This window comes from Xenopus tropicalis, chromosome 8 (genome assembly GCF_000004195.4).
Source record: "Xenopus tropicalis strain Nigerian chromosome 8, UCB_Xtro_10.0, whole genome shotgun sequence".
NCBI classification, from domain to species: Eukaryota; Metazoa; Chordata; class Amphibia; order Anura; family Pipidae; genus Xenopus; species Xenopus tropicalis.
This window is the reverse complement of record NC_030684.2, coordinates 107,287,760-107,297,893: the sequence shown is the minus strand read 5'-3', so window position 1 is coordinate 107,297,893 and position 10,134 is coordinate 107,287,760. Positions and strand designations below refer to the sequence as shown.

Sequence of the window (10,134 nt, the reverse complement as noted above, 5' to 3'; positions counted from 1 at the left end):
GTTGGAATTAACTGCTTATTACCTAAATACCTTTGCTATAAATGACCACGCAATTTAAAACTGCAATTGTAAATCTTCTTTGGGCCAGTGGTGGCTAATTATATTTCACTGACAAACAGTTATCTATTGGAAAAGATATTTGAATTGTGATTAATGGATCTGGTGGAAATGCAGCAGTTGTTTAAAAAGTATAAAGCTACAAACTGATATGACAATTAAATGTTAACTTAAGCTGCATATAACTTCCTTTCATTTTATATATCTCAGAAAAGTGCGAGTACATCAATCATTGTGTATAGAACATTCTTTCCCAAGACTTATACAATGACTAGGACTTGGCAACTCCATGGTTGAGGCCTTCTCCCCAGACTGCATTCCAATCAATACTCGAGCCATGCGATGAAGAACACATCAGCTGGGCTTTACAGTATGGCAGATCCCTCTCACATAGAATTGCAAATATGTAGATAAGAAACATCCTCTGCATCTTATTAGATTAAAAAACAAAGCTTTAGTTTTGAACAGAATGCCATTAATGGAAAACTATACCCCCAGAATGAATATTCTATTTAGGATTACCCAGTAGCACATACTACTAAAAACGTATATTTTATGAAAATGGTTTATTTAGATGAAGCAGGGTTTTACATGTGAGATGTTTATACAGTATATATTTATAGAGACCTACGTTGTTTGGGGGTATAGTTTTCCTTATAAATGTAATCTGTAATGCAATCATCCTGGATAATTAAACGGAACATTATCCTGCCCCACCCTCACAAGAGATCTTATCATGGCAACAAAATTATTGTGTTCACTCAGAAGAATATTTAGAGTAAGCAGTGTTTTTATTGCCATTTCAGGCACCCCATTCTCTACGTTCTCGAGTAAAACTATTAAGTAAAGGAATATGACGCCAGTGGAGTCAATGAGGACACATTCTGGTCCAACTTTTTCTCTAATTTTTGCAGGTTGGTTGTGCACATATTTAGTTTTTTTGTCCTGTATGTGTCATTACCTCTGTGTGACAATATAAGAGACTGAACAGCCAATCAAGTGACACCATATGAGCGTGCCTCTCTGGAAGTTCCATGGCTGTGCTCCCAAACTGCTCAGCACTGGTGATTTATCAATAGTGACCAATAACATTGACATCTTTGCAAATAGCTCACCAATGACTCCTCTGATCTCCAGTACTGCATAATAAGTATGAAGTTGACAAAACCAGGTTCCCCCAAGATAACAGAACTTTGTTATTCAAAGGACAAGGAAAGTCGATAAGTTGCTAATGGAGAAGGAATACCAATAATAAGCAGCACCTGCATTTTTAAGTCAACATTATCCTGGAAATGCTGTGAATTTCCAAGTATCCTGTCCTGCTCCTGTGAGTGTATCCCAGACCTCTGCTAATGTTCTGGTATGACCATTGGCCTGATATGGACATTGTTGTTTTGCAATTCCCTAATTTCAGGCTTGTGTTTGAACTTGTGTTCAGCTTGCATTTTTGGCTCCTTTGTGAGTTCATTCTTGTTTTTGAGTAAAGCGCTAAACATGCTTTCATCTAGTTACCAAGCACATAGGCTCCTCACAGCCAGTACTACAGCTGTGATTAACCCTGATAGCAATCCTGGCAAACAGTCTTGTGTGTAAGGGTGAAGATACATGGGGCGATTAGTCGTGCAACTTTTAAATAAGTCAGTCGCTGCAACTAATTGCAGCAATTTTTCTCCCATAGAGTATAATGGATGTTGTTGTGACTCGTTGCTTGCACATTTTTGCTTCCCAGATTAGGTGCCGCAACTTTTTGAAAAGTTGCGGCGACTAAGCACCCCGTGTGTCTTTGCACTAAGGGTGAAGACAAACAAAGCTACATAATAGCAGCTACTTGTGACAGCTACTAAACACTAGAAAATCCCCTACCATAGACAATACTGAGAATTGCCTCTGCTAAAACACACGTAGAGACAATTATCAGTAAATGATCAGCACTGTCTATTTTAGTAGCTGTGACAAGTAGCTGCTACTAGTAGCTCTGTGTGTCTTCACCCTAAAGGTGGCCATACAGAGGCCAATTCTAGCTTCCCATATCAGTCCCTTAGACCAAAATCGGCCAGATCTTGATTGGGCAAGTTAAATTTATCCGTCGGATCTAGGACCGCATTGACTTGTTGATGCAGTCCCCGAACTAATGGCGCCTATACCTGCCGTTCTAATTCGTTTAGATTAGCTGATATTGCCCACCTGTAGGTGGAGATATTGGGAGAAGATCAGCTCACTTGGTGACTTTGCCAAGCGAGCGGATCTTACCATGTATGGCCACCTTTAGGCAGAGAGGTGTATTTGCTTAGCAGTGTCAAAGAAACTTAGATTGTGATAAGTTGGCTTTGTTCAAAAAGTGTATTTTACAATATTTGTGTCTTCCTTTTTGCTTAAACCCTTTTTAAAAATGTGATTATTTGCACATCACAAATGTTTGTTAGACCAGAGACACAAACAGAAGTCCTTTGCAGGGATACTCGTTGACTTTGCATTTTGCAACCACTTTTTGGTGACAGTCAGAAGCAGATGGCAATCTTCCCTTGATCTGCACAGATGTTTATGCATTAAATAAATTGAAGGATAATCCCCAAAACAGAACTAGCTAAGCACAAAATTAGGAGGTTACATATATCTGTAAAACGACAAAAAAGATGGGCAGAATTTATGAAGATATTTGAAGATTAATCTTAGCCGTAAGACTGCAAACACATTAAAAATTGTACCCATACTGTGAGTACAAACATGGAAAAAACAAATTTGCACAGCATTTTTTAGGAACATTGCAATGCAAGAGTGATTTAATAGGTCAGATGGGAAATATGCGCAGCAATTTATATTGTGACGCCAAAAAACAGTCTGTTCAGAACTCTGGTGAGTAAAATATATTTTGTGTCAGCAAGTCCTGGAACAAAAAAAGCAGGAAAATTCAGATAAACTGATCTTGATCTCAAACGGAATGAAGAATGTAACAGGATGAATAGGACAATGATGGCTGTACATCTCAGTATCTTAGAATTTCTGTAGGGCTGGTAGAGCAGCAATTGTAGTATTAATCAGTCACATGGAATCGAGCAGGGAAATTGTTGGATAAAGGACATGTAAACCCTACATTTTCCTACCATGTATATAAGTTGGGCACATCTCCCCACCAAACCACACCATTTGTATTGCATATATCCCCTAAGTTAGTCAGCACCATCACATTTAAGTGAAACAAATAGCAGCTTTCACCCAGCAGCCATTTTCCCTTTCACACATGTTCAGTGACATTTACATCTGCAAACAGCACGTGTGTGCTTGGACTAAGCACTGTAGTGGTTAAACTGAGCACAGGAGAGGAGGTTAGGAGAAAACAAGCTTCTCCAGCAGAATGCACAGCTAGAGCAGAGTTTCTATGGAAACACAAGTGCCATGTCTTCATTGGCTGCAAGACTGGAGGGTGTCTTAGGTAACCTGAGTTGAGCATCCTCAGTAACCAACAGCCAAAGCAAATTCCAAAGGGAGGGGCTGTGTGAGGAGGAGATGGAATCTTAAGGGATTATGTGGATGCTGTAGCCTTACTATGAACCTTTTAACAAAGGGAGCTGTATACTGATAAACAGGGTCAGAACAAGGGGTAGGCAGAAGAAGCAGATGTTTAGGGTGCAACAGTGGGGGGGTGGGGGTACTAGGTACCTACATCTTCTGTCTGCTACCCCTACTTCAGGGTCCTGCAGGATGCAATCTTTGCAGTGGAGAGCAGGGGGTCTGGGATTTTTAGTCACTCCCCTGCTCACTCCTCAGTTTCTGTAGTAACTCTGGCAACTGCATGTCTCCCCCTACCCCCTCTGCAAGAGTGTGCACACACGTGTGGTCTTATGCATGTTGGGGGGTAAGTGGGATTGTCAGATCGGAAGTTTGCCTCGGGCGCGCATTTCTCCTGGCCCAGCACTACTGATTACATTTATTTGTGGGGGTTTACATGTCCTTTAGTATACGCCCCCTCAAGTTTACAGGGTAACAGGGTTCTGTATGAAGTGCAGTTCTACTATATGGAAAGGATGCATGAGTGTGATATTATCTTGCCTATAGCTCTGCTCCATCCATAGCCTGTATGTTTACTTACGGCAGGATCACATGTGACTATCTTCCCTTTGGAATCAGTCTTTATCCTCTGAGAAAGGCATCTGACTCCAGTACATTTCCCCCCCTAGATAAGGCTACCCTTATTATGCTTGAAAGCATCTGCCATATCTGATCTTAAAGCCATTCTTTTTGACGGCACAGAAGAAGAAAGCAAAAGGACAAAGCTACAACTGTGATGCCCCAAGGTCACCCCCAGTTCTAATTTATTACATACTGAGATGGGCATGAATAATTTATCCTCAGGTGCAAGCTTTAATTATGACGGACATTTAGTGACACAATAAAATTCAGCCGCATTCAAACATATAATGAGGGAACTTTCAAAAGAGGCAGAAGTGCCAAAGGAATTTCGCTTAATCGCAAATGTATAGGAATCGACAGGCTGAAAAATGTATTTTGCAATTTCATATGCATGATGCAAGGTATTTAAAGGAACTAGGACCAGAAGGGAAGTTGAGAAATTCAGAAAATTCTGGTACAGATATATACTTTCCAGAAAAGGGTATTTTCTGTAATATGAAGCACCATACAGCTAGTAAACACTTAAACAAAGGAATTAAATATCAACATGGGGTTATGCTTGCTTGGTTAGTGAAGTACATGTTACTCTTTTACTACTGAATAGGACTATAAATACGCTTCCAAGGGCCTTCCACCTATAGCTGGTGCCCCACAGGCCCATGGGTGCTTAGATAGAAAATATATAGATATAAAATAGATATATAGATATAAAATAGATATAGATATAAAATAGATATAGATATATAGAGATAAAATAGATATAGATATATAGATATAAAATACCGGACCTGCATAAAATGTTCACAAAGTTGTATATAACTATATAGTGGCACCATGCCACCCCATATGTAGTGAGTCTAGAGAAAGTGTATATATTTTTGCAGTAGGTGAATGTGTGTGCATTATAACGTTAGTGCCACCTTGAGAAGTCTATCCCTGTAAATGGGAATGTTAGAAGAGGCTCAGCTAATGAAATAATGAGGTTATTTAAGAAATGTCTGCAAATGTTTATGTGTGGCAGTTTAGATGTGAATATTAAAGAGTATGGCTACATCATTCCTTTCTCCAGCACCATTCCCATTACTGTGCACCAAAGGATCATCTCCTTTTACTCTTCTACCTGCTCAACCTGATAAACAAGAGTCCATCCACAATCCATGACCCCTCCCATATTATACCTAATGAAGCCTTCACTGTCTCCTATGCTACAAACCTCATCACCAGTTCCAAGGATCTGTACTTAATCTATTGTTACTCTCCCTGTACACTTTATCTTTGTGAGGTCCCTTACATTCATTTGGCTTCAAATACCATTTGTATGATGACGATATGCAAATATAGTTATCAACACCTTTTATTAACAGCTGAAACTGACACTCAAATCTCTAACAGCCTTTTAGCAATCTCTGCCTGGATGAATCAACGCCACTTTAAATGCATCCTAACAAAAACTGATCTAATCATCTCTCCACCTAAACCTGGTCCTACTCTCCCCCCTTTACTATCATTAACTCATGGGAGATGGTGCCTTTGAACTCCTCTATGCTGAGCTTCAGATGTACGGCAGGTTGGCACACAGGGGAATTTTTAAAGAGAACATATGCTGTGGGTAGGGAGTGGTGGTGTTAGTTCTGCTTTAAGCAAAATTACTACAATCCACAATGGCTAAGATGCTCATGCATGCTCTCATCATATACCAACTAGACTACTGTAACCTGCTATTAACTGGCCTCCATAACTCCCATCTCTCCCCTCTACGGTCTTAAATACTGCTGCCAGAGTTCTCCTCACTACATCTCTGCTTTTGTGTCTCCATATGTTCCTGGTCAACTCCTCAGCTCCTTGCAGGGCAACTTGCTTGGTTGTACCCCCCACTAATACTGCCTCACCCCACCCTAAACCTTTCTGCCCTATATTTGGAATGCCTTCCCTGAATTCCTCCGGAGAGAATCCTCCCTCAGTCTCTTGGGAAATAAACTCAATGGGGCGAATGCAATAAAAGTCTGTAACAGAAAAATATTCACAATGCAAAAATGTACGCCTCTGTGTGAACAAATTTGCCTTTTTGCGAATTTAATGTAGCTTTTGTGAACACAAAAACCGTTTATCATCAACTTCCGACAATGAAAGAAAGTTTGTGAATTTTATAGTTTGCTCTAATGAAGAGTATTACATTGCAAAATGCAAATTTGTTTTCCTTTTATTACTTTCCCCCAAATGACTACTTTTGGAGCCCATCCATGATATATGACCCAGTTCTGGCACTTATATTGCAGTGACAACTACTGTAACCTGCAGCACTTTATATCCTCCTATTTTGTGTCTGTAAGTTACCTTCCCATTTAGACTGTAAGCTCTGCAGGGCAGGGAACTCCTTCCTCTTGTCACTTTAACAGTTAGCATTTAATATTTAATGTAACTGTACTTTGTATTTATTTCTAATTATAACTGTATTGACCCCGGTTTGTCCTATTACTATACTGTTCTGCTATACAGTGTACATAAGTAGCACTATAAAAATATATGAAATACATACTGAAGAGTAAATTGGGAAAAAAAGTGCAGAGGCATATAAAAGTAACTAATGTAAGTGAAAATAGTGCATTTTCTATGTGATCCCATTAGCCTCTCCTACAAGTATCTGGCAAAGGGTACAGCACTATGGCATCCATCTAAATAGAATCCCACTGTATATTTCTTCTTTTAACATACGGCACATGTGTGCAATCTGGCAGTCATATTGCAAAGTGATTTCATTACACTATTGGAATAAGCTTCACTATATGGCATTCAATATCTTCAAGTGAGCAAAAGCTACAGTTACCAGGGAGCTTCATTATGATATAAGGGACAGCTTTAAGAAGGCACTAAGTTTGCATCCAATAAGCTGTTTGCTTTCAAACAGGTTACCTGTAAATGCTACCCGCTGATGGGTTTCTATAGGTGGGTAAAACAGTAGAAAACTTTGCACTTTTTATTACATTTTGCCATAAATGTTCACAGTTCCTAAATTATCATGAATAATGTTACAATGTTGTTTTGGGAACTTGACTCAGGAACTGAACCTTGCTGTATGCAGTGCTGCCTGCGTTCAGTGACATTGCATACAGAGGGAGCAGTAGGTAGATGACATGTTGGTCTCCCAGTTGTACCATGTACTGGATTACAGTTAAAAGCTTGAGCTAAATGGAACATTGCCATGGGTGCAAGAGTTCCCTGCATGGGCCCAAAGGGTGGCGCCCTAAACTGGCACATGGCAATGGTAAAATGGTTTTGTGCAACAAGTAAAAACATAACTATATTTTTTTTTTAAATGTATAACCAGCCACTGTAACATGCCTTTCCCTTCTCCCCAGCAGCCAACATCTATGAATGAATGGCCCTGCTGAATTACCCTTGACACTCAAGGCTGTCTCCATGTGCTTTACAAGGCTTGTTTACTGACTGAATCTTATTGGAATGTGGTGTGTCCCCAGGAGTACACTTTCTCCTTACTGCAGTCTAGATAATATCTTTGTACTCACAGGGTTCTCTTTCCCTTGTGTTTCCTCATTTTGGGCAATTCTTTATGGTCTCTGTTTAATTGATTCAGCCTCCTGTAATGACTATTAAAAGAGAAGAGCAGTTTGAAGAATGAGCAAAAATAAAAAAAGCCTTCCAAACTACTGTGAATATGAAGATACACACACACACACACACAAAGTAAGAGATATTTAGATAGATATGTGCATTGTATAATCTATTTACTAGAGAAATAAACTCCTGTGTAAGCCCCAGTGGAACTCCATCTTTTCATCTATCATCAAAAACCTAAAAAAAAAAAACCCCAGAATATTTACGAGCGTACAAAGCAGAAGTGCAAATTGTTCCATCTGCAATCCTTTCATAAAATAGTTTGCAACATAAGGGCCACTTCAATAATAACTACATTTTCACAGAGGGATGCTCTTGCAGAACGTTATTTCTATGAAATGCGATTGTTTCTATATCAGTGCAGTAATTGGTACAAGCTCAAGCCGTTAAACTGCATTCGTTAACCTGTTATTGCTTGCATAAGTGTAATAGGAGCATACGGCTAAGTGTTGCTAATTTCGAGGCTTGCGACACCTAAATATATCGTATTGCAGACAGAGAGAGTTACATGTAAACAGGCCTAGGAAATACACATGTAAACAGCTCTCACCCAATAATATAATCACTACTCAAAGCCGTGCTTCTACTTACCCGATCCATACATTTGAACAAGCAAGTTGGAGGTGCCACATACAAAAACATTTATTGGCTCTGCCTTCCTTACACTATTCGAGCCATTGGGTGTGATTTAGCACATAAAAAAGCTCATATATATATATATATAGAAATAAAGTTTATTTGTTATTCCAACATTTCGGTCTTCCTTTTCTTTTTCAATATAATCGTTTTTATATGCTTGATGCAGGGTGATGCTATGTGGCCCTGCACTATGCATAGAATCTACTTGGAGAGTATATAAGGGAAATGCCTCCTGAACGCGACAGTTTCTCCCAATGGGACAATGCGTAAGGAGGGTGATGCATGGAGACCATGTGACAGTGGGACATCTGCCTGACCTGCATGGATATTAGCAGCCTCTGCTCTTCTGGGAGGAGTTTCCGCTACATGTGGGAACATTTTGGGTGGGATTTGCTTCCATTCAGCCACAGGTAAGAGAGGACAATGATGTTGTTCCAATTCATTCCCATGTGTTTAGTTGGGTTATGGTCAGTGCAAATCAGTAAATTCTTCCACTTCCATCACCGCAAAGCAATTCTGTAGGGACCTTCCTTTGTGAACTGGGGCATTATCCTTGTAAAACAGTAAAGAGCCCTCCCCAAACTACACAAATAAGAAAACACAGAATTGAATGATGTAGTGGCACCTGATGGATGTGAATCAAATAAACAATTCTAATCCACCCCAGTGTACAAGGAACTGGTTAGTACAACTTTAAAAGTTGATGCATATGACATTGGCTACTGAAGGGCACAGAGTAGCTTATAAAAACATGTCTGCAGCTATGTTACACGGGTATATACATGGTGCGTTCCCAGCGTTGCCAGCTACAAACAGCTCCTCCTTTTGTATTAAACTGCAACAGAAAATACTGTTTTCAACAGCTTTATAATGTTACTGATATAATTTGCTTTGCCAATATAGGGTCAAATTATTCAAACCTTGTCAGGTGCTTCTGTGCATACGAGAGTGAAACACACCTGGGTGAAAAACTGCAGTGGTTTTCTGACTATTTAAGTTTTAGCCCCCCACCCCCCTCCTCCACTTTGAAGCATAAGGTTTTTTCAGGGCCCCTGAAATATATAAAGGATATAAAGGTCAAAAGGCATTCTCCTCAAATTTCAATCTGGGTTCCCCTAGGAGGGCTGCCCCACAGTTGGAACGCCAGGGCAATTATGAAGGTCTAGATACCAAATACCGAGCTTCTCATTGTCAGCGCGTGCATGTACTTTGAGCAGACCAAATAAATATTTGCACTGAACGAATGTATATTGAGTATTTAATAAAAACACCGGCTCACATTACTTTGCAAGATCCTCCAGATGACACATAATGAAATATTTTTGCATGTCCATTATTCAGAGCCGTACCGATGGGACAAGTTGTGTCCAGTTACACTGTTATGACATCACATATAAATAGAAAGTCTCAGATCAAATAGTTGAGCTACGTTTGGCCACATATTCCTTAGTCTTTTATAATAGATATATCTATGCCTGTTTGGGAATGGCAGAATTTGTCTGCTCAAGCTGTAATGATTTTGAGTCTTCCCATGGACGAGGTCCTCTGACGTTTTTCCAGTCTTCATAATTAGAATCTTTAATTTTCTGTAATAGAAAGAAAGTTCACAGCTGATTATTTTTAAGGTGAACCAAAATTGTTAAAAAGCCCCACACAACACAGAAACCCCTAACATAC

The 10,134-nt window shown here is 39.6% G+C and overlaps 1 protein-coding gene across 1 annotated transcript in view; it reads right to left on the bottom strand.

Annotated features, from left to right (window-relative positions):
• Positions 1 to 9,698: 9,698 nt before the first annotated feature.
• Positions 9,699 to 10,134, bottom strand: part of cox16 (cytochrome c oxidase assembly factor COX16) — a 48,489-nt gene continuing 48,053 nt past the window's right edge. The window contains exon 4 of the mRNA XM_012969082.3: positions 9,699 to 10,043. Coding sequence (XP_012824536.1) covers positions 9,927 to 10,043 — 117 coding nt within the window. The 3' untranslated portion in view covers positions 9,699 to 9,926. The remainder of the gene's footprint in view (positions 10,044 to 10,134) is intronic.